This window comes from Heterocephalus glaber, unplaced genomic scaffold, assembly GCF_053883595.1.
Source record: "Heterocephalus glaber isolate CG9 unplaced genomic scaffold, H.glaber_assembly_v1.0 deba00001497, whole genome shotgun sequence".
NCBI lineage: Eukaryota > Metazoa > Chordata > Mammalia > Rodentia > Bathyergidae > Heterocephalus > Heterocephalus glaber.
In genome coordinates this window covers 51979818-52005110 of record NW_028258320.1, presented here as the reverse complement: position 1 = coordinate 52005110, position 25293 = coordinate 51979818, and the positions used below count along the sequence as shown (strand labels likewise).

At 43.1% G+C, this 25293-nt stretch overlaps 1 protein-coding gene across 16 annotated transcripts in view; it reads right to left on the bottom strand.

Moving 5' to 3' along the window:
- The window catches only part of Cfap46 (cilia and flagella associated protein 46), a 125358-nt gene that overhangs the window by 16682 nt on the left and 83383 nt on the right, over positions 1-25293 (bottom strand). For 13 of the 16 annotated variants that reach the window (XR_015440551.1, XR_015440550.1, XM_087185585.1 and 10 more), the window contains 9 exons: positions 20244-20378; positions 19994-20173; positions 19312-19482; positions 13007-13104; positions 12508-12584; positions 11911-12041; positions 11319-11461; positions 10722-10801; positions 8978-9139 (listed from right to left, as the gene is read on the bottom strand). Coding sequence is in view for 14 of the 16 variants with exons in the window: in XM_087185585.1 (XP_087041711.1) it covers positions 8978-9139; positions 10722-10801; positions 11319-11461; positions 11911-12041; positions 12508-12584; positions 13007-13104; positions 19312-19482; positions 19994-20173; positions 20244-20378 (1177 nt within the window). In the remaining 2 variants the exon portion in view is untranslated. The remainder of the gene's footprint in view (positions 1-8977; positions 9140-10721; positions 10802-11318; positions 11462-11910; positions 12042-12507; positions 12585-13006; positions 13105-19311; positions 19483-19993; positions 20174-20243; positions 20379-25293) is intronic. The other 3 variants (XM_087185579.1, XM_087185583.1, XM_087185588.1) reach the window with 1 other exon arrangement.

Genomic DNA, 25293 nt, shown 5'->3' with positions numbered 1-25293 from the left:
AAAATCAGAATACACATTCTTTTCAGCTGCACATAGGTCATTCTCCAAAATAGACTGCATGCTAGCTCATAGGACATGTCTAAGTAAATATAAAAGAATTGAAGTTATCCCCTGTATATTATCAGACCATAGTGAAATAAAATTGGAGATCAATAACATAAGAAACCACAAAACCCCCATAAACACATGGAAATTGAATAACCCCCTCCTAAACAACCAATGGGTCACAGGGGAAATTAAAGAAGAAATTAGACAGTTTCTACAAGTAAATGATAATGCCAGTACAACATACAAGAATCTATGGGACACAATGAAGCAGTTCAAGGTGGGAAATTCATAGCAGTGAATGCCCACATTAGGAAAACAGAGAGAACACAGATAAATAACCTAATGCAGAACCTCAGGCTCCTAGAAAAAGAAGAGCCTAACAAACCGAAAGCTTGTACAAGAGAGGAAATTATAAAGATCTGAGCCGAAATCAATGCAATGGAGACTAAGAGAACAATACGAAAAATCAATGAATCAAAGAGTTGTTTTTTTGAAAGAATAAATAAAATCAATAAACCTTTAGCCAACCTTACCAAAAAAGGAAAGAAAAGGCTCAAATCCATGCAATTATGAGTGAAAAAGGTGACGTCACAACAGACCCAGCAGAAATCCAGAGGATCATCAATACCTACTTCGAGAACCTGTACCCTAATAAAATGGAAAGCACAGAAGAAATGGACAGATTCCCAGATACATATGAATTGCCAAAGTTAAATGAAGAAGATGTAGAAATTCTAAACACCCCAATTACAAAGAGTGAAATTGAAAATGTAATAAAAAATTTACCAACAAGTAAAAGCCCGGGTCCTGATAGCTTCACTGCCGAATTTTACATGACATTTAAAGAAGAACTATCACCATTAGTCTTTAAACTCATCAAGGAAGTTGAAAGGGAAGTAAGACTTCCAAATTCATTCCTGGAAGCAAGTGTTACTTTGATGCCCAAACCAGGGAAAAACCCAACCCAAAAAGAGAACTACAGGCCAATCTCCCTAATGAACATAGATGCAAAAATCCTCAACAAGATACTGGCAAACAGAATACAGAGGGTCATCAAGAAGATCATACACCCTGACTAAGTTGGATTTATCCCAGGGATGCAAGGATGGTTGAACATATGTAAATCAACAAATGTAATACACTATATTAACAGAACCAAGGAAAAAAAAATGATCATCTCAATATATGTAGAAAAAGCATTCCACAAAATCCAACACCCATTCATGATAAAAATCCTACAAAAAATTGGAATAGAAGGTCTTTATTTCAACCTGATTAAGGCTATCTATGAAAAATCAACAGCCAACATCATACTAAATGGACAATAACTGAAAACTTTCATGCCAAAATCAGGAACAAGACAAGGATGCCCTAACTTTTAAATTTCAATATCCAATTCTTCATTTATAGCAAGTATACACAGACCTGAATTCTTATATATACCTTGTGTTTTCTAATCCTGCTAAATTCAAGTACAAGTTCTAGGGGCTCCTAGAGATTTCTTAGTATTTTCTCTGTAGATGATCATTTCATCTACATATAAAGATTTTGCTTCTGCCTTGCCAATCCTATCCTAGTTGTGTCATTTTATTGGCAGACAATTTTGGTGGGGCCTAGGTTTCAAAGTTTAATGGACAGATAAAGAGTAAGCATATCTGCCCTTGTTCCCCACCTTAAGGAGAAAGCATTGGATCTTCTCCATTTATATAAGGCATTCTTGCTGGAAGTATGGCGTACATGTTTTTAACCTATTGAGAAGTTTCTGTTCTACTTCTAGTCTCCTGATAGTTTTTACCATGAACAGCTGTAGAATTTAGTCCAACACTTTTTCTCCAACTAGTGACAGGATCATATGGCTTTTTCCTTTCCTCTGTTTAAATGATGAGTTTTGGGGGGTGGATCTTCCAATGCTGAACCAACACTGCCATCCCTATAACAAAACCACTTTCTACATCCTGCCAGATCTGACTTCCAAGAGTTTGTTTTGTTAAACAAATTTCTATCTATGTTCATACTTTTTTCTTCTATTATCTTTATCCAGTTTTAGGATTAGCACAATGTTGAGTTCCTAAAATGAGGGGAGAAGTGTTCCTTCTTTTTTCTGCTTTAATTGTTTGATATAATTTATCAGTTAAAATGTTTATGAGCCTGCTGTTGTCATATAGATAGGTTTTCAAGCTAGGAATATACTTTCTTTAATAGATGCTATTCAAATTTTATATTTCCTCCAGAGTTAGTTTCATTAATTTGTCTTCCAAGGTACTTCTTAGAAGTTGTCAAATTTATTTCAAAAAAGATTTTTGTAATATGCTTTCTATATCCTTTTAAATTCTGTAAAATCTGTGGTAATGTCTCCTAGATCTTAATATTGTAATTCAAAAAATGTATAACTGATATTGTGTAACAGGAAGAAAAGGTCTAAAAGAGCAGGGGAATTGGGAGGGGTAGGGGAAGGGAAAAAAGGAAAAGGAAAAAATATGAGAAGAGGAAAAAAATGGAAACAAGGTCTTTGCAAATAGGGAAGGGTGGAGGGTGTGAAGGGAGGGCAAGGGAAGGGGAAAAAATTAATAACCAAGGGACTCATGTAATGGTACAAGATCTCAATGATGAATGTAACTGTATTTTATACCGAAAATGTACCAATAAAGTTAATGGGGGGGAGGGAAGACAAGGATGCCCACTATCACCACTCCTGGTCAATACAGTTCTGGAAACATTAGCCACAGCAATTAGAAAAGAGAAAGAAATAAAAGGAATAAAGATAGGAAAGGAAGAAGTTAAACTGTCATTATTTGCTGACGATAAGATACTTTATATAGAAGACCAAAAAAACTCCGCCAAAAGACTTCTAGACTTAATTGACAGTCAGTAGAGTAGCTGGATACAAGGTCAACCCTCAAAAATCAATAGCCTTCTTAAACACAAATAACAGACTCACTGAGAGAGAAATTAGGGCAACAATTCCTTTTACAATAGCATCCAAAAAAATGAAATATCTAGGAATCAATCTAACGAAGGAAGCAAAAGATCACTATAAAGAAAACTACAGCACCCTGAGAAAAGAGATCAAAGAGGATATAAGAAAATGGAAAGACATCCCTTGTTCCTGGGTAGGAAGAACCAATATAGTGAAAATGGCCATACTTCCAAAACTGCTATATAGATTTAATGCATTGCTGATTGAAATTCCAACAATATACTTCATGGAACTAGAGAAAACAATCCAAAAATTCATTTGGAACCAGAAGAGACCTAGAATAGCAAAAGCAATTCTGGGCAACAGAGACATGGCAGGGGGTATCACAATCCCCAACTTGAAGCTATACTACAAAGCTACTGTGATAAAAACAGCATGGTACTGGCAAAGCAACAGACCCGAGGATCAGTGGAATAGATTAGAAGATGCAAAAACAACTCCAGACATACTCAGCCACCTCATCTTTGACAAAGGAGCCAACCACCCTCATTGGAGGAAGGATAGCCTATTTAATAAATGGTGTTGGAAAAACTGGATTTCAACCTGCCAAAGATTAAAACTAGACCTATATGTATCACCATGCAGCAAACTAAGATCAGAGTGGATTAAAGATTTAAATATTAAGACAGAAACACTAAACTTGCTGGAAGATAAGTTAGGTAGAACTCTTGAAGACATTGGCATAGGAAAAGACTTTATGTACAAAACCTCAGTAGCATGGGAACTAGCACAAAGAATGAACAACTGGGATCTCATCTTATTAAAAAGCTTCTGCATTGCGAGAGAAACCACCAACAGAGCTAAGAGACAACTTACAATGTGGGAAAAAATTTTTAGCAGCTGTATCTCAGGCAAAGGACTACTCTTTGAATATATAAAGAACTTAAAAAAAAAATCAGACCCCCCAAATTAAAAAACCCAATTCAAAAATGGACATCTGAAATGAACAGACATTTCTCAGACAAAGAAGTAAAAGCAGCAAATAAACATATGGAAAAATGTTCAACATCACTGGTCATTCAAGAGATGCAGATGAAAACATCACTGAGATTCCACCTCACCCCTCAAAGAATGGCTGCTATCAAGAAATCAACCAATAACAAATGCTGGTGGGGGTGTAGAGAGAAAGGAACCCTTCTCCACTGTTGGTGGGAGTGCAGACTGGTGCAACCACTGTGGAAATCAGTATGGAAATACCTCAAAGAACTAGGACTAGAGGTCCCTTTTGACCCAGCTATTCCTCTGCTGGGTATCTTCCCAAAAGAATTAAAAGAATCATACCACAGCGATATATGTGCATCCATGTTTATAGTGCACAGTTAGTAATAGCTAAAGCTTGGAAATAGCCCAAGTTCCCATCAACTGGAAACTGGATAAAGAAGATGTGGGTTTTTTATAAAATGGAGTGCTACTCAGCCATAAAGAATGAGAAACTAGACATTTATAGCTAAATGGACACATATTGTCGACATAGTCTTAATTGAAATAAATAGAACACACATGTGTGAATACTGTATAGTTTCTGTCGTGTGAGAAACTGAAAGTGTAAATAAGGATTAAAAATGATTAAAATGAATAACTGATAATTTAAAATAGGAAGAAAAGATCCAAAGAGGTAGGGGAAGTTGGAGGGTAAGGGGAAAGGAAAGAAGGGAAAGGAAAAATTATGAGAAAAGAAAAAATGGACACAAAGTCTATGTAAATAGGGAAGGTTGGAGGGGGGGAAGGGTGCACAGGTAATGGGGAAAAAATAAGAATGAAGATACATCATGTACAGGTACAAGCACCCAATGATAAATGTAAAAGTATTGTATACTTAAAATGTACCAATAAAAGAATTTAAGAAAAAAAAAAGAAAGGTTCCCAGACCCACTTGGCTGACCATTCATACTTGATGAGGCACTTACTAGTGTCTTTGCCATGCCCAGGTCCCTGCTGGTTTCTTCTGCATAGGAACTTACAGCTTTTCTGCACTAAATAGTCCCCATTGACTTGTAAATTCTTTTGAAGCTCTGGGTAGACAGCTGTGTGCCCAAATACTGGCAGTCTTCTTTTCTCCAACCCCATTTCTTTCACTCCTTTTTTGTCTGCCTGGGCCAGGACCTCCATAGAGAACAGAAAACAGAATAGAGGCACCAGCCTGCACTCTCTTCCTGTTCCCATTTCACAGAGGACACATTCTTGGGGAGCCCTGTAAGAGGCAGCTGAGTTCTGATGGCTCCTCTATCAGGATGAAATCCACCCTCCATGCAGCTCTGAGACATAGGTCAATCCTCGCTTTGACTGTGCTCTTCCTCCTCACCCCTCCTAGGAGACCATTTATCTGGTTTCTAAATATAAATTAGTTTATATTTTCCAGAATTCTATAAAAATAAAATCTACTGTATATTCTTTTTTTTCTAGCTTGTTGGAATAATTCTTTTGAGATTGATCCAGTTGTTGCAGGTACCAAAGCCCATTCCCTTTACTTTTTACTACTGAGCAATATTCAATTTTTAAAATATACCATCATGTGTTTGTCCCATCCACTCAAACAGACACTCAAATGACCTTCAAAGAGTTTCTGGACATTTCATTTTAGTGGTTTCCAGACTTGGGCTATTATTCAAAAAGTCACTATGAGCATGTGCATAGAGGTTTTGTGTGGACATGGGCTCCCTTGTCTCTTGGATAAACACTAGGAGTGGAATGGCTGGGTCACATGGTGGGCCTATGTTTAACTTTCTAAGAAACTTCCAAACTGTTTTCCACCATCAGTGTATGTGAGCTTCAGTCTTTGTATCTTTGCCAATACTTGATATGATTGATCTTTTTATTTATTCATTTTATTTAAAAAATTTAAATTTATCAATTCATCTTTTTAAAAAAATGGATAAACACAAACCACATAATTGCTGTGTACAACAGGCTGGTCTGAAACACATGTATAGTGTGGAATGACTACTGAGCCAGCCAAGATACGTGCACCTCACACACCCATGGATTCTTTGTGGTGAACCCACTTAAAATTTACTCTCAGCAGCTTTCAGAAATACATTACCTATTTTTAACCACAGTAAACCATACAATACATTTCTTCAGTTTCCCCAAACTGAAATTTTGTATCCTCTGATCAAGGTCTCTCCAACCTCCTGCCAGCTCCCAGCTCCCAGCTCCTGGTAGCCACCATGTATACTTTACTTCTGTGCTGAATTTTTACGATTCCACGTACGAGTGAGATCATGTGGTATCTATCTGTGCCCACTTATTTAACTCATCATAATGTCCTCCATATTCATCCATGTGGTCTCAGAGACAAGATTTCCTTAAATTTTTCTTTTCTTTTTTTCTTTTTTTTGTACTGGGAGTTGAACTCAGGACCTTGAGCTTGCCAGGCAGGTGTGGGGCCACTGAGCTAAATCCCCGGCCCCCCAAATTTCTTTCTTTCTTTCTTTCTTTTTTTTTTTTGGTACTGGGGATTGAACTCAGGTCCTTGCACCTGTGCAGCAGGCGGCAAAACCACTGAGCTAAATCCCTGGGCCCCAAACTTTCATTTTTAACAAAAAATATCACAGTGTTAGGGATTGGACCCAAGGTCTTGTGCATGCTAGGTATACCCTCTACTAACTGAGCTATATCCCTAGCCCAATTTTGTCTTTTTCATGACTGAATGGTAGGGGTGATCAAAAACATAGTAAATATTTACACTTTTAAAAATGTTATTACATTTTTTAAAAGACACATTGCCAAGAATGATGGGATAAGTATGTCTGAAGTAACGGGGAGTATTTTGAGGGGGAATTGATGGCAGCATATCTTTAACTGTAATCATTTTTATTCATTGTATTTTTTGATGGCCCCATTGATCAACATTTGTGGCAATTTCTGTCAAATAGAAACATTATGGCATTTCTCATCTTTATTCATTGGTTCTAGTACAATGTGACTTCTGGCTCTTCCCCAAAGTTAAAAGATAAACATTTTGAATTGGTTCCAGACATCCGGGTAGCCATGAAAGTGCAACTAAAGACACTTGTGAAAGAGGACTTCCAGAATTGCTTCAGAAAGTGGCAAGGACAATGGGATAAGTGTGTTGGAGGTAAGGGGGAGGATTCTGAGGCAGATTAATGACAATATGCCTTTTATTGTAATATTTTTTTAAAAAATTGTAAATATTCACCATATTTTTCAATCACAGCTTTACCTCATTTTGTATATGTGTCATCTTTTCTTTACCCATTCATTCATCAATGGGCACTTAAGTTGATTCTGTTTGTTGGTTGTTGTGAGTAATACTGCAATAAATACAGGTGTTTGGATGTCTCTTCAACATATTGATGAGGATTTCCTTTGGATGTTTATCTACTGAATATACTCACTGTTTCCCAAGGTGGTTCAGCCATTTATCACTCCCTTGGTGGTACATGAAGACATGATTTCTCTACATCTTTGCCAGCACTTGGTATGGTCAGTCTTTTTAATTTTAGCCATTCTAAACAGTGTGTGGTAGTATAACACTGTGGTTTCAATATGTTTCTCTAATGATTAATGACACTGAACATTAAAGGAATATTTACAACTCTATTTTATCCTCTTCAGTGGTATATTAGCTATAAACTCTTAGGAGTTTTTGTTTTTTGTTTTGGTACTGGGAATCAAACTTGGGACCTTGCACTTGCAAAGCAGGCAGTGGAACCACTGAGCTAAATCTCCAGCCCTAGGATTTTTAAAAATTTGTTTGTTTTTAATGGTTGCTTGAGAGTTTATAGTTTGCATCTTTTATTTATCATGATCTACTTTCAAGTAATACACTACATTATATACATATAATATAATAAGAATTATATCACACAGTATTTTCACCATTTCCTTCCTTAGCTTTTGTTCTGTTATTGTTAGACATTTTACGACTATACGTTATAAAGCCCCACCATCGTTATTATTTTTTTGTTTCAAGTTTTTGCTCAAAAGAATTTTAAAGAGTTTTTAAAAACAGGAAAAGCCTTACAAAGTATTTACCCACCTTTTTACCATTTTTATGGTTGCTTATTTCTTTCCCTGACCTTGGGTGGTTTCCTCACTCCCAAGCATCACTCAGCTCTCAGCTGGCCTGTGGATCCTCCACAGGTGCCTATAGCCCTCTCCCTGTGCAGATGTCTCTCCTGGGTCTCCTGCCCTTCTGACTGCGCTCACTTTGCTTTCCCAGTTGCTCAGCTTCATCTCCTCCTGCTTGTGCCCGACTATGCTTGGGCCTGGAAGCTCTCTACAAAGTTTGGTGGGTCATCTGTGGAGCTTGGCACTTGTTTCCCTCTCTCAGGGATGGATCATTGTTCTTCACGCCTGGTGTCCCTGTTTGGTATCTTCTGTCTGGCTTTTAGTTGTTTAAGTTGGAAGGGCAAATTTGGTTCTTTTTAAAACTTCATCTCCCATAGTAGCCAAATTCCAATGTATTTATTTTTAATTTAATTTGGTATTTTTTGAAGTCCAACATATATGCCAAAAACTGCACGTATCATCAGAGTACAACTTGGAGAACTGTTACAAGCTAGCATATTGCACACTAGCACCCAGTAACAGAGCAAGATAGTCCCTGGCTCTGGCTGTCCACATCAAAGGCCTAACTCAGGACCCCCTGCTCTCTCTCTTGCTTCTCACTGGCTGGATAAATGACTAATTATGAACCTGATTGTCTGCCACCAGCACCTCCATGGGACATCTGTGAGGCAAAGGACAGGGCTGAAGTTCTTCTTCACTGCAGGATGAACCCCTTAGAACATTAGCACAGGGCAGGCATTGTATAAACAGCACCTAGGGTTTAAAATCTGTAATTATCTTTAATTGAATAACTGCCTAGGAAAATGTTGGACCATTTGCTCATTTTTTTGACAAGAATTAACATTCTTTTATCTGAAAAGTAATTTAAACATTTCCATTTTAAAATGAAACATTGATGTGGCTAAAGGTGGCTCTTACCCAGCTCCTCTTTATGGAGGCGATTCCACAGCATCTGGAGAGAAAATTCTCGTGACACAGAAGAAACGGCGCCCTCATGGAGCACAGAGAGGCCTTCCAGGGGCAGCTCTAGGAGGTGTCTGTCCACAATCAGGATCACGCTGTCCTCAGCCTCGGGATGAACTACGGACACAGCAACAGTAGTGGTTTAAGTGGATGGGGGACATAAGCCCCATGGGCTTCAGCTTCATCCCTGGAGTCCTAATTTGGTTGACCACGTCAGCCAACAATGTGCAGAAGTCTGATCTCAGCCCAGCTTGCAGAGAGGTGCGGTCCCCGAGGTCATGCAAGGGCCACTGGGCTGGGCACTGGTGTAGATAGTGTGGGGTCAAGCTTACATTCTAGGGGGCACCAGGTCTTGCCCTGGTCCACATATTGATGATGCCTTGCTTTAGAGATCTGATTCCCGAGGCACGACCTGCAATGGTGTGACTCCTTTAACCAGGAAATGCCTTTCAAAGAATGAACGACATCCTTCCTGAGGATTTTCCTAAGAGCGGGTCCTGTAGGGGACCCTTGGAGGAAGGGCAGCACTGCCCTTGTGACTCAGTTTCTTCTCTAGGTGACTGCCAGGACAAGGACTCTGGCTGACTTGTGAGGACCTGTTCTTTTTGCAGTCATAATTACTACTAAGTGGTGGTCCACTTAATTGGATTTTCTTTATTTATAAACCAAAGGTTTACTTGAAACCACTATCAGTTTTTTTTGTTTTTTCTTTTGCCATGCTGGAGATTAAACCCAATACCTTGTGCTCTACCTCTGCGCTCCATTCCCAGCCCCTTTCTTATCTTGATACTGGCAGTTTTTAGGGCAGAATCTGTTCACTCATGTGGCCTCACGTAGCCATACTCTGGCTTGTCAATAGGGTGTGAACTGAGAATCTAGTGTTTTCCTTTTGACTGTATATAATTCCTGAAACCCTCCATCTTCAGGTCTGATTTGTAATTGACAGTTCTTGGGACACTCTGGGTCCTGGCTGTGTAGGCTGCTGACTGGGGAGAAAAGGCACTTGACACTTGGAAATCAAGGCTCTTTCCTGGAGGGATACTTAATGATCCACTTTGTTCTCTACTCAATAATTCTTTGTGGAAAACAGAAAAGTAGGCAAATAAAAATTTAACAGATGAAATTGTTCTTTAAAAGAGTGCTTTATAAGATCAAAGGTGCCAGGTGAAGAAAAGAAAACCCTGACATGTTTTCTACTTATAATGTTGTGCATACATTCTGACATTCGTTCCAAGCGAGTAAGAAATAACAAGACCTGCACTAAAAGCAGGATCAGGACCCAGAACTCAGCACAAGGTGAGGAGGGGTGTTGGCCTCCCCTATGACAGCCTCAGGGTGAGGTCAGTGCAATAACAGCCATCTTTTCTAAAAGCATCATCAGAACCTTCCCTCCCTCAGGCCCAGCACTGCTGCTCTCCTGCTGTGGCGAGAACTGGCATTGACCCAGGAAGGGCAGGGTTGCTGGGCTCTCAGGTAAGAGGCCATGTGAGTTTTCAGGGCCTCCCACCCAGGCGGAATACAACGGGGCCTCAGAGGGGGGCCTTGCCAGTGGCTCTGGGCCCAGCTTGCATGGATACTGCCCTTGGTTCCTGACTCCCTCGGGCTTCCCGACCTGAAGGTGAGGCCTAACTCACCTTGGGTTGGGCCGGGTGTGTGTCAAGTGAATAGCGGCCCTGTGGTTGTGTCTGAAGCCACTCACCTGGCAGAATGGATGTTTTTCTTTCCTTTTCTTTGCCCTTTGATTTCCCAGTGTCGGCCACAACCGTGGGCATCTGCAACCTGAAAGTTAGAGCTATGTATTCAAGTTATACAAGCACAAAAGCAACACACAGAAAATAAAAAGCATAAAGTGGTCCGATTCCTGTGCAGGCAATGACGCCACAGCTCACTTCTGTGACACAGTTGACTTCACAGTGTGAGCAGAGCCTACTGCTTTGCCAGCAAAGCATGTTTCCTCCCCAAGCCCCTGCCTTTTTTCCACCCCCAAATAAATCCAAGAGCCAGGACTGGATGGGACAGGACTTGCTGGTTCCATGCCACAAGGGATGCAGGGGCAGGTTGGTGCTCCTTCACTCAGGCATGTGGCAGGCTCTAGAGGCGCTGCCTCCTGCACATGTCCTATCCCTGTCGGGCGGGAGCGTGGAGGTCCCCAGAATCAAGCATCAGGGCCTCTTGTGCTGTGAGATCCCTGAAGAACAGCTCTGGACTTCTGTCCCATCCAACCCCACCACACAGATCCTGCTGGGTTTCAGGACGGGGGGCTCCACACAGCAGAAATTAAAGGGTAGGCCCATACCTGATTTCAGGGGAGCTGAGCAGGGGGAAGATGGGCTTCAGGTACTCCTCCATGGGCTCCAGGACACTCCTGAGCCTTCGCAGACAGGGGCTTTTCTCTTCAGTGGGTGCACAGTCTGAGTCCTGTCCCAACCCACCCATAACCTGTGGTCAGGACCCCATGAAACCCCATCCAGGTCAGTAGGTTGGCAGTCTGGTGGAAAAGGACCAAGCTCCTACCCTTCCACAGTGTCCTGGAGACAGGGTAGGGTGTATGTACGCGGGTACAGTGCAGGCGCACAGTGGACCCTGCCCCCTGCATGCTGCCAGCTTCCCCAAGACCATCCTCTGGAGGCCACCCTGATGCCCTTAGCCCTCTTCTGTTTATTCTGCTTACACCATGGAGGGTCCCACCTGTGGGCCAGGCCCCCAGGCCTGATTGACTGTATTCTGGGGAGCAGTGTCAGTTCAGCTTCCTACTCAAGGTCAGACTCTGCCCAAAGATTCAAAAACAACCGCCCCACCCTATGTGGTGTTTGGTCCCTAGATCATCTGCAGGTTGGGCAGAGGCCCATGCCTCCACCCCACCTGGGGGACTTGGTTCTTGGCCTTACAGTGCTTGGAGGCTGGGCTATGTCCTCCTGGTACACCTGGGCCTGGGTCTGCTCCCAGAACTCCTGGGTCCTGGCCAGCAGGTCTGAGAAGGCAGCTGGGCTCACAGCCACCCGCATCACTTTGCAATGGCCTGTGGAGACAAAGGAGCACTCATGAACCCCACAGAGCTGAAAGCAGAGCCACAAGGAATGGTGAGAGGAAGTAGGTTTATCTGTATATTGGGAGAGGGCTTCTCCACAGCGCAAGTGCTCTGACACCAGAAGTGAGACTGCTGCGCCTTCTTGGGCCTAGAAAGCTTTACCAAAGAAGGGCTAACAGAAAATAGAGGGGGCCTCAGACCCTGGAGGTAGAGCCCCAGTTTGGCTGGCTCCTGTGTACTAATGGGAAACACACTGGTGCTTCAATTCCTTTGTAGTACCTGGGCTCAGCCACCCCCACACCCTTGGTCTGTGTGGAGGGCTGAGTCCATCATGCCCACCAAGGATGGCTTCCAGGTGGGCGTTTGTCTTCTGGAAGTGGGAGGTCCTGCTGTGTGTCAGCATTTTGCTCACGCTCACCCGCAGCACCTGCACAGCCCCACTTGTAGGCAAGCTCACCACTCATTTGCAGTGCCTTCCCTTTGGCTGCAGGCGGGGACTTAGGTCTCTCGTAGGCAGCACCGTACAGTTGGGACCTGTTGGTAGGTGCAGGGTCACAGGTGGGTCCCAAGAAGAGATACACCTCAAAGCTTTGGGTCTCAGAGAAGCTCAAGGAGGCCAATTCTGCAACCTCATACACCACAGGCTCCCTCTCCATCTCTCCTTCTTTCCCTCTACCATGTGCCTTGGCAGACAGGGCTCCAGGAAGCCAGGCCATGTACTACCTGGTCAAGACTGGGAATTAGAACAGGCAGCACAAGGGTCACTGTTAACACAATGTGGGTCTCCTGTCATTGTCAGCAGGTGGGGCATCTGACCAGCTCTTTGCTCTACTTCAATGGTGAGCTCAGGCCTTGACATCCAGGCCCATCCAGACCGGATCACAGAGGTGTCCCCACCCCAGTTACACCTGCCTGACCTTTTCCAGGAGGATCGGGAGAGGGCCAAGAAGGCTTGCCTGTCTGGTGAGTAGTGCAGAAAGATGACTCGGAATGTGGGAGGAATCTCATTCAGGATGTTGAAATGCTGCTCAGTGACGCAGAGGTTCTGCCAAGCCTGTGTATGACAGAAGTAATCGAGGCTGTTAGGACACAAGGTCGCTCACTATTTTCCTGGGTTCCCAGGAGCTGTGGTCACAGCAGGGCATTTCCTGCCCAGCACTGGCAGGTGATTCAGTCCTGCGGGAATGACTGATGACTGCCACAAGGGGACAGCAGAGACCCAAGGAAGTCACTGACCTGTCAGAAGACTGTCCTGTTCTGTCTGTGCATGTGCTTATGTGAGAAATGAAATTTATATGACCTAACGTGCACACAAACCCAAACAAAGCAGGTGAAAAATTCCACAGTGGTCTTTCCTCTGGTCCTTCTCTGTCCTGTCTCTTGCAGTCAGGCATGCAAACACCATCACATGTATGCAGACACACACAGAACACGTAAGCATGCAGACATAGCCATGTCCTATGATGCCCCCAAAGAGGCCCTCTCTCACCCAGGCATTAAGGGCTCCGTGTGACCCTGGCCTGCAGGCTTCCATGGGCTATCGTCAGATTGTGGCTTCATCCTGTGCACCCCAGACACTGTACACGCTTAGGCTCATCATTGCCCATGAAAGGTGGCTGGCAGTGGGAGTCAGAGGGGTCCAGATGGCCCATGCTCCTCAGTAGAGCTCAAGGCTTCAAGTCAGAAGTTCAAGTTTGCAAAAATGAAATCATTTTTTAAAAACTTCTTGTTGAAATAGAATGTACAGCACAAAGTTTGACAAACCCTACATAAAGTGCTCCATGGACTTTTCACAATGGGCCATGCACACATGGCAGGTAAGAGACCATCCCCTGTCTTTAGGAGTGGCTTTTTGGCTGGGGCTCTTTACCCAGTGGAATGTGGCCAGCTCCACCCATGTTGGTTCGGGTGGTGGCCAGCCCTCCTCTTTGCTGCAGGACATTCCAGTGTATCAATACATCACACTTCTTATCCTTGGCATCTTAAAACCTCTTTTGGCTACCATGAATGCTGCCGTGATGAGCCTTCTAGTATTCATTATATGGGGACCAAGTGTTTCTTCTGGCTGGGCCCATTCGCGGAATTTCTAGATCAAGCTCATTCAGCTCCAGATCTTCCAAACCACTTTCCACCTTAACCTCCACCCTAGCCAACTGTTACCACAGGCCGACCCCTCCTTCTTCATCTTAGCCATTCTGGTGGGTGTCTATTGGTATCTGAATATGGTTTTTTGTACTTCCTTGATGCCTAATGAACACATTCAAAATGTTACTGGGCACTTATCTTTTGTGAAATCAGTCTCATGTTCCCTTTCTACTAAAGTGTCTGCCTTTACCTCTAAGGGATACATTGCCCTTCGTACACACAAGATACCAGCTTGTCATCAGTCGTGTGTGCTGTGACCATCTTTCCCACTCTGCAGCTTGCCATCTGACTCCCAGTGGTAGCTTTTTGATGAGAAGTTCTTAATTTCAATGAGGTTCAATTTATTACTTTGTCCCCTTTTATGCATAGTGCTTTTGTCTCCTGTCCCCTCAAGGGAACGAGCTCCACAATTCTGGGGGCTGAGTTGGCGTACAACTCAAGGGACCCACAGCTGGCAAGAGCTATGATTCTGTGAGTCACCTGTCAGGAGTTCCTGACCTATCATCCATCAGGACATCTTTGCAGAAAACCATGATGACTAATGACTCAGGGGACAGAGCTAGAGCAGCAGCTGAAGGGGAAAAGGTTGTTTCTGCAGCCCTTTGCCTGTGGGGAGAATTGGCATCCTGACAATGTGGAGCTTCCAGCCCACAAACCTGGGACCTTTCTCCATTCATTTAGTTCTTCAGTATCTCCTGATGGGGCTTACAGTTTTGTTAGTGTCCTCCCTAGTTATTTTTTTGACTCTATCACAAAGTGAATCATTTAAGCAATTTTCATTTTCTACTTACTTGTAACTGGCATGCAGAAATACAATTAATGTTTATAGATTGATCTTATAGCCTTTAACAGTGACCTTGCTACCTTTGCATGTCAATTGTAATAACCTATAGTTTCTTTATGATTGACTAGGTCCACAATCATGTTGATTGTGAATTCTATTTTTTCTTCTTCCATCAGAATATTTTCTATTCTTCTGTAACTTTGGATAATTGTATTTCTTTAGTTTATTCATTTGGCTCAAATTGGCAAATATATTAAAGTGAGATTTTAAATAATATGAACTTGTTAGCCTTTTTCTGAAACAGAGTCTCATTACATTGCCCAGGCTGGCCTTAAACTTGTAGTCCTTCTGTCTCAGCTTCCCCAGTACTTGGTTCACAGGCATGCATCACCATACCCAGCCCTTATTTTAACTGATATTGGAATGTTTAAAAACTGATACTAGAAATTTGTGCTTTCTCTCCTTTTCTTTCTCTATTAACTCTTTCTAAGTGTTTATGTACTTTATTACTCTATTCTTTGGTGCCAAACACTGCCTTGTCCACATCTCCTGTTAAACATTTATGTTAACTTTATTGGTTCTACTGTTATATTTATCTGTTACCTTCTTTTTGGTCTTGATGTACCTATCTTCTTGAACCCAAAACCTAAGTCACTGTCTTCCAGGCTTTCTTCTAGTGTTCCAGGTTGTTTCTTTCCTCTAAACTCTGTTTTGGTCAAGTCTCATAAGTTTGATGTGTAGTACGTTCATTCTCCAAGTCTGTTTAAGTGTTTTCTAAAACTCTCTCATGATTTTTTCCTGGATTACCTGGGTGATTCTAAGTGTGTTGTCTAATTTGAAGACACTTGTGCTGCTTACAGGCATCTTCTGTTACTGATTTCTAGTCTGATTACACTGTGGCTACAAAATAAACTCGAGGTGATCTTGGTCCTTTGGGATTTCTTGAGGGTGCCTGTGGCCTGGTCCTGGCAGATTTTGGTGGCCCACTGGGGCAGGATGCGTGTCCCGGCATCAGTGTGGCAGCATCTTCTGAATGTTGGCTAGACCAAGGCTGCTAAGACTTTCTGCATACAAGCTGACATCCACCCACTTGATCAATTAGCAATTGAGAAAGTGAGTGCCTTAAGCTTTCCACCAGAGCTGTGGGTTTGTCTATTGCCTCTTTTATCTGTCAATGTTTTAGATATTTTGAAGGGACATCACTGGGTGGATTGTGAGACCTTGCTGGGTTGAGCTGTATCATTATGAGGTATCCTTCCACTTGCAGTAATGCTTTGTGCCACATCTAACTTTCATCTGATTAGTACTCTCGTGATTTACATCTTTTTTCACCTTTTACTTTCAACATTTCTAGGTACTCTTAAGTAGCATACAGTTGGATTTTATTTTTCTTTTTGTCCAAACTGGCAATCTTAGTCTTCAATTTGGCATGTCCAGTCAATTTATATTTATTGTAACTACCGATATATTGGGCTTATATTTCCTACAGTACTATTCTTTGTCTACTGAGATCCTCTTTCTATATATTCCTTTACCCCTTCTTTCGGATTGGTAAGATATTATGACTAATTTTCCTTTCTATTAACCTAGTTACATATCATTTTAGTGGCCAATCCCAGGGACCATAACTGTCATCCTTGACTTGTGAATCTTACCTTTCCTAAGTAGAGATAGGACCTTAGAACCTTAAATTCTATTTACCTTTCCTTCCCTTTGCACTATTGTTGTCTTTCATTTTAGTTCTACAGTGTAATTCATGCCCAGGATGTTACATTTTGGCCTTAGGCAGTCATATTTGTTCAGTGTGCCAGGCCTGCACTTTGTACTTTGTCTCCTCTCCATCCTCTCTTGGCTGTTCACATTTCTGTCTGGGATTATTTTTCTTCTGCCTGAGGTCTCCTTTTAGTTTTCTTTTTATTACCTGTTGGCAAATGCTATGGCTTGTGTCTAGATGTACCCCCAAAGCCTCATGCAGTCATAGATGGGGTTTTTTCAGAAGTGGCTGGATCTAGAGTGTGTGACACTGGGATTGATTCATGGTGCAATGTCAGGCTCAGGGGCACTAGGATTAAAGGTCTGAGTGCTACCCGCCCTAAGTAGCCTGGATAAGATGTAAGGGTTAGAAAGAGCTGTGGTTGTTCCTTGTTACTTTTGCTACTTTCAGCCTGCCATGAACTGTTTCTCCTCTATGATACCTGTCTGTCATGCCACCCCGCCTTGGAGCCAGCCAATTATGGACTAGAACCTCTACAAACTATAAGCTAAATAAACCTTATCCCCTTTAACTTTGGGTGCCAGGTATTTTGTCCCAGCAATGAGAAAAGTAAGACAGAAAATTACTTCAGTTTTTGCTTGTCTAAAAATGTCTATATTATCTCTATTTTGTGGAGTACTGTATTTTTAAATATTCAAGGCTGGCTGTTCTTTTCCTTGACACATCCAGAGTCTTGTGTGGTTCTTTTTGGTTGCTTGAAGCATTGTCTCTGGGCCCCGGGTTCTCCTTGCTCTGTGTACTCAGGGGCAATTTTCTTGGTGTTTGTCCTGCAAGAGTTTGGCTGGAATTTCAGAACCCCTAGCCTCTGCCCCATGTTCAGAATGAACTGTCTACTCTTTAGAAGACTCGGATAAATGTGACTTTTAGCCTTTTGAGAGTCACCTTTTCTCAATCCTGTCTTCCCTGAGTCTTCCTCTCCCCTGAAGTTGTTTTCTCTGGACTCCAGTCTCTCTGAGCTTGGCTGCACACCTTCCCCTGGAGCCTGTTTGCCTCTTCATTTCCTGTGGACTGTGTGGATGCTCCCTGGGCCCCTTGTGTCCCAGAGGCAGCCTCAGTCCCCGTGTCTTCAGCATCTCCCAGGCTCACTGCCTTCTAGAAGCTTTCACATGAGCTCCATGAGGTGAGGACAAAATAGAGACTTCTGGTGGCTGTTCCACTTTGCTGTCCCCCTCCTGCATGTTGACCAGTTCATCCCAGCTGCTTGGGAATCTACCAAACCCTGGAACCCAGGAGGGACAGTCAGCTAGCTTTCCCATTGCATCCTTTCAGCTTAGCTAGTTCTTGTTGCTGTGCAACTGGTGCCACCTACTTGGCTCTAACTGGGGCCATTGTCATTAGCTCATGATGGCCTCAATCTTCTTCCTCCAACGCTATCCCGGGTCTGTGCTCAGAGGAAGAGGGAGGAGGTGATGGCCATTATGCTCCAGCCCTGGATACAACACTGCAATCTATTGGTGTCCCTGTTCCCACCGTTCCTACAAGGCAAGCACTGCCTTGTCCCCAGCTTGCAGGCAGCAGTGTGGGACCTGGCTCATGGCTGGTGTGTGGACTGTGCACACCACCCACCTGGATCTTCCCTCATTGCCTGTCCCATTAGTGCTGTCTAAGTGCCCCCCGTTTATTTCCATGTGGCAGGTGTCCCCCATCTCTCATTGGATGGGAGAGGCACCAGCTTTTCCTGCAGGTCCAGTGTACAGGCTGGCTACATCCTGTGCTCCTGGGCCGGCCTCAGATCTGGAGCTCTGTTCCTCTTCGACCTCTGGGGTCTGAGGGGGGCTGGATTTCCACCTCCCGGTTAAAGCACCAGTTTTGAGCAGGATGACATTGTTCCTACTGCTGATGACTGAGGACAGTTTTGGTTGCCACAATGGGGCCAGGGGTGGGAGTGCTACTGGCGTCCAAGGGATGGAGGCAGGGATGCTGCCCAAAGTTCTTTGGTGCACAAGTCAGCCCCACCCCACCCCACTAACAGAAAGGTCCAACTCCAAGTGTCAAAAAAGAAAGCCCTAGCTGAGGGGGCAGGAGTCAGAGGTATCCTGAGAAGACCAGGAAGCAGCCAGGAGGGAAGAGATGCTCTGTTAGAGCCCTCTTGCCTCTTTTCCAGGATTCATGAAATTTCATAATTTTTTCTTTAAATACTCAGAAATGATCTGCTAGTTCAAGTAAGAGAAGAAGGTGGCTAGCTACAGCACTCTGCAAATGTTTCTCAGGGTTATACTTTCTGTCTGCACCTGGGTCTAAGATGCTTCCTGGAGTAAGTGAAGGTAAGGGAGCCACCACCCTGTCATAGACCCCTGGGGCTTCGAACTGTTAATAGTACTACTTCTAGCCCTGCCCCTCATGGCCACTTTCTAGGGCATTTGTCATTGTCCCTCAAGGCCCAGGAGGAAACTGAGTCTCAGAGAGGCTCCCAGAACTGTGCAGTTGGCAAGGACTGGGCAGGATGTACACCTGAGCCTGTGTGATTTAAAGGCTGTTGTCTTAAGGCTAGATGGAGGGGAGTGGGGGGCTGCAGGGCCAGCAGGAGAAGCAGTGTAGAGGCCTCCCTCCCCAGTCACCTTGGAGATGGCAGCCAGCCTCTGCTCCACGCTGCAGAACAGGTTGGTGGAAGTCTTATCCCGGAGCCTCAGCTGGTGCTGGAGCTGCAGCAGGGCTGCCAACTGCGAGCTGCTGGTATTGGCTGTGGCTGTGAGAAGGATGTTCCGCATCATCTCTGCTGCTGAGCAGCTCTAAAACAGACGGCAGGGAGATGTCATGTGTGGTGTGACTACAGCTGGCCCTGTGGAAGGGTGAGCTGTAGCTGGACTGGGAGGAGGTCTGGCCAGGTAGTGCTGGTGCAAATGGCCTCAGGAAGTATTGCTTCTCGTGGCTGCCTATAGTCATATGGGATCACACTTGGGCCTCCATGAGGTTCACACAGGCCGGGCCATACTGGCCCTTTACTGCTGGATCTCCATACCTGCTTTGGTGACTTGGGATGAGCACACAGTTGTGTGTTCCCCATGAGCCTCAAGAACATATGGCTGGTAGCTTCCACTACTTGTGGGGCAACGGGGCCTGGGGCTCACGGGAACAGGGAGGACCTAACCTTTTCCAGTGACCGTGGTTAGCTCTCTCTGTAATGGAGTGCATCCCCATAGTGAAGGCCCAGCTGCAGCCTGGCTGGTGGGTGCTTGGGGCTTCCTCCCTCCCAGGGGACTTAGAAGGGCCTGGCAGGAGGTGCCCAGAGTAGCACTATACCTGAGATAGTGCCAGGAACTGACAGGTGGCCACAGGGTCCAGGGTGCCAATGCACTCAACCATCTCCAGGCTGGCAGCTGCTGCGATGTCCAGGAGGCTGCTGTCCAGGGCAACCTGTAGGCACTGCAGCAGCAGCTCGGATGCCTGGGCCAGGTACCGCTGGGACAGCACCATCCTCCTCTGTGGGCAGTACAAGGCTCAGGCTCTGCCAGGCTGTGTGGGCTGAGGCCACCCAGGCTTACGTACTTACCTTCAGACTCTCGCCCTTCCTGTTGTGTTCCTCTGGCGCTTCACTAAAGGCCAGTAGGTCCCTGGTGGCAGTCTTGACAACCCTGTCCTCTGCTTCCAAGTCTAGAGATTGGAGACTGCTCAGCTTGGCACCCACCTATGACACATGCAGGGTGATCATTGGGCTTGTATGGATTCATGCTTGGTGAGCATGGATGGGGCTAGGGAGGGGGCATCGCAGGCCAGTCTGGCCTCTCAGTGCCACTGGAGCCTCCCTAGCCTGCCCAACAATTGCTTTAGTGGATTTGGAGGAGCCTTGGCCTGAGATCCTGAGAGGACTACAAAAGTTGCAGTCTGGGTGTGGAGGTTGTGCTCTGAGAAAGCAATGTGAGTCTTGGAATCAGTTGCATTCTGCGGTCATTTTCATCCAGTCTTTTGGAAGCACTTTCCCTGTGTGTTGGTGCTGGTCAGTACTGCAATGAGTCAAATGCCCATCCCTTCCTCAGTGCAATCAGTCTGGTTAGGAAACAAAGACAGAAGCTAGGGAAGGAGGAAGGCAGGCCTTCCAAGAGAGCAGGGGCCCTGAAGAGCTGGAGTCAGGGGGCCCCTATGTATGTGGGATCATGAGGTTTCACAGTTCCAGTGGAAAGCTTAAGATACTTCCTCAGTTGCTAACAGATCAAGTGCATGAAAAGCCAACACATCTGCAGAAGGGCTGGGAGATTTGGGCCTAGCTGACATCCAGAGGATGCCACCTCACTGATGACTGATGTCAGGACAAACTCACCAGGGCTGGGCCACAAGCAACTTCAAGAAATCCCACTGGGAAGATAACAGAATGGTGAGCAGCAGAGAAACAGGGTCTCTGATATTTGGAATACAGACACTGAAATATAGCAACAGGAAGAAGAGGAAAGAGGAGGAAAGTGGGTCCCTAACACAGAGAAAAAATCTAAAGTGAGAATTAGAGCCCACAGGGAGAGCAAAGAGAGGGACCACATGCAGAAGAGGGAGGTGGTAAAAAGTGCTTTCTCCCTGAGCCCCAGCTGGAGGGGTGGGAGAGGCAGCTCAAACCTGCAGAGGCATGGTGACTACTGGCAACACCAGAGGCCTCCATGGAGAAATTCACCAGTGGAATGGAGCAGTGGACTCTGTGGGCTGTAGTGGCTGGTGAGTTATTCAGGTTCAGATGTGGCCCCACTCAGGGCAATTGGCCAATAGCCATTTTGGAAAGGGGCTCACAGAAGTCACAACTCAGAGCAGCTGTGGGTTGGCTCCATCTAGTGGCTCCAAGTGTCAGGGTAAGGCACAACTGAGTGCCAGCTGGCAGGAGGTCAGGCAATGGAGTTTAAAGCCAGCAGGAGACACTTGAAGTGTTGTGGGCTGAAAAACTCAGGACCCTGCCTCACAGCCAGAAAGAAGAAGCAGCCTGAACTTCAGTGGAACTAAAGGCCCAGGTTTGCTGGAATTACTCACCACTGCCATAATTCTACTGCTGGCTTCTTGGGACCAATCAACATGGATCTGGGCTATGTCTGCCTCCTCTGACAACCAGTGACAGCAGAGACACACCCTGAGGTGGACATTATTTTTTCTGCTTTTCTTTCTTTGCTTATTTATTTATTTTCTATTTTTTCTCTTTTTCTTGATTGCTTGTTCTTGACTGCTTTTATATGAGTTAGAACATTGTTTCTAGTTTTTATTTGGTTCTGTGCTTGTTTCTGTTTCTTCCTTCTTTTAGTCCTTCCCATTTTTTCATCAGTTCCCAAAGCTTGTGTTATCTTCCTTTGTCTTCAAGCCTTCCTTCTAATACCTTTCTCTTATTCTATTTCTCTATTTTCCCCCCTAGTCCCTTTTAAATGTTCTCTCCTGAGGGTAAAATCACCATATTGAGGGGATATTTACTCTACACAATTTTCTAGTTTGTTTTAGATTTGGTTATATAACTACAAATCCTGTCCATATGGATAAAAAGTCAAATTAATATTTACCATAGTTTGTCATTTTCTAGGGTGTGTTTGATTCTAGTATTATTAGTGATTGTGCTACTTTAGCCAAAGTGACATAATTGTTCTAATCAGTTGCTCTTCCTTGTATACCAAGACTGAGATTGCCTGAGGGTCATAAATAATACTATCAGGCAGTGCCAAAGAGGGGGCTAGGCTGAATAGGCAGCAATTTCTCATCCCCAATAAATTTAAGAGATAGGATCTTGCAACAATCTCAAAAAGCCAGCTACACCTGGGAGACATCCCTGAGAAGTAGTCATTTCCTAAGGGTTCTCAATACTAGCAATAAAGATACCTACCATAAACAATTTGCAAACATCAACACAGTAATTAATCTTTTAAAAATAGAAAATGAGAAGAGACAGAAGCAAGATGCAACTCCAGACTTCTAGCTCACCAAAGGCAAACTCAGGGGGCAATGAGGTGGAACAATTTGAAAGCCATCTAGACTCTCTGATGTAGTAACAGTGGAAGTAGCAAAGCAAATGAATGAGGCTCTAGAAAAAAATCAATTCAGAAATAATTTCTCAGATAACTTCAGAGTTGATCATAATGAAGGGCATGATTAATGGATCTAAAGAAGACACAGATTTAAAAAAATAGAGGAGCTTAGGAAGATGATGGAAACTATGAATGCCCAACATAGGAAAGACATAGAATCCATGAAACACATTCAGTCAGATATCCACGAGAATAAAAATTCTATTGAAAGTATACACAGCAGAATGAACCAGTGTGAGGACAGAATATCAGATTTAGAAAACAGGATTGCAGTTAGTGATCATGAAAAGAAAGATTTCTTAAAAATAGCAAGGGACCACGAAAAATCAATTGAACAGCTGCTTAGAGATGTAAAGAAGAATTGTATAAGTTTGATCAGAGTCAATGAAAAGGCAGGAGATACTGCAAATGACAAAAACTCTGTTCACAGAAGTAATGGCAGAAAACTTCCCAAGCATGGAAAAAGAATTTGACATACAGATAAATGAGGCATATACAACTCCAGTTATCCATGATAAAAATAAATCTACCCCAAGACATATAATAGTCAGGATTCTAGAAATTCAACACAAGAACAGAATATTAAAAGCTATTAGAGAAAAGAAACATATCACTTATAAAGGAAAGCCCATTAAAATTAAAGCAGACTTCTCAACACAAAACCTTAAGTCAAGGAGAGTTTGGAGCAAAGTATTTCAAGTCCTAAAAGAAGATAACCTCCAATTCAGATTGATGTACCCCATAAAACTATTTGTCAAAATTGATGGAGAAATAAGATACTTCCATGATGAAGGACACCTGAAGAAATTCACGACCACCAAACTAGCACTCCAAAATGTTCTGAAAGACATTCTACAAAGAGATAATAAACTATAACTCCATGAACCCCAACAGAATGACTCCCACAGGGGAAAAAATAAGAACCGAGACACATCATGTAAAGGTACAAGATCCCAATGATGAATGTAACTGCATTGTATACCTAAAATGTACCAATAAACTTAATGAAAAAAAAAGCACCTACAAATAGTACCTGTAAAAAGATTACAGGCAGAGATTTAATGCAATTTTGTGGAAGTTGTAATATGTAGACCACATTTAAATGAAGTTTTACATTTGGAAAAAACCCCCAATGAATCCACCAGGCAAGGCAAGTAATTAAACATAGGGGAAAGAAAGGGAACCAACAATAGGAAAATAATATAATGACAAGGATAAATCAGTACGTATCAGTTATAACCATGAATGTAAATGGTCTCAGTCCACAATCAAAAGAAACAGACTGGCAGAATGGATCAAGAAACAAGATCCAACAATATGATGCATACAAGAAACACATTTAACTTAAAAAATTCATAGACTGAAAGTCAAAGGATGGAAAACAATACTTCATGTGACAGGGACTTGGAAAAAGCAGGGGTAGCTATTCTATTTGCAGACATAGTGGTTTTCAAGTCAAGATGAAAAGAAAAGATAAAGAATATCACTTTATCTTTGTTAAGGGAACAATCCAAGAGGAAGAGATAGCAGTCATAAATATATGTGCACCAAATACCAGCACACCTAACTATATAAAACAAATATTAAGGGACGTGAAAAATCAAATAAGCACTATTACAATTGCAACAGGGATCTCAGTATCCCCTGTCACAAATAAGACAGATCAACTAGACAAAAAAATGAACAAAGAAATATCAGAACTTGTAGCAGACACTTCTGCCCAGTAACAGCAGGCTATAGTGGCACAAGCTTCTTGCCCCTCCATAATTTGGCTGTATTACATTGGAAGTAGCAGAATTTGGATGAGTTCACTCCCAGTCAAGGTCAACTGACTCCAACCAAATTCTTCCCCTCCAAATTAACCATTTGTTCTCTTCATAAACCTCAAGCTCCTAGAAAAACAAGAACAAGTCAAACTGAAGTTCATACAAAGGAGGTGATTATAAAGATTAGAGCAGAAATCAATGCAATTGAGACTAAGAAAACAATTCAAAGAATCGATGAATTGAAGAGTTGGTTCTTCGAAAGATTAAATAAAATTGACAAACCCTTAGGCAGTCTTATTTTAAAAATGGAAGAAAAGACAAAAATCCACACATTGGGGAATAAAGAGGGTGAAATCACAACAAATCCTGCAGAAATCCAGAAGATCATTAATACCCACTATAAGAACCTATACTCTCACAAGATGGAAAACTTAGAACAAATGGACCAATTTCTAGATATATATGAATTACTAAAGCTGAATCAAGAAGATTCTAAATAAAGATTTAGATAAATAAATTGATAAATATTTATTTATTTAGATAAACAAATCTTCAATAAAATTGAAGATGTCATTAAAAACCTACCAACAAAGAAAAGCCTAAGCCCTGATGGATTCACTGCTGAATTCTACAGGAACTTTAAAGAAGATCTAATGTCACTACTCCTTAAACTCTTTGATGAAATTGAAAGGGAAGCAATACTCCCAAATTCATTCCTGGAAGCAAGCATTATCCTGATAGCAAAATCAGAGAAGGATCCAACCGTAAAAGAGAACTACAGGTCAATCTCCCTAAT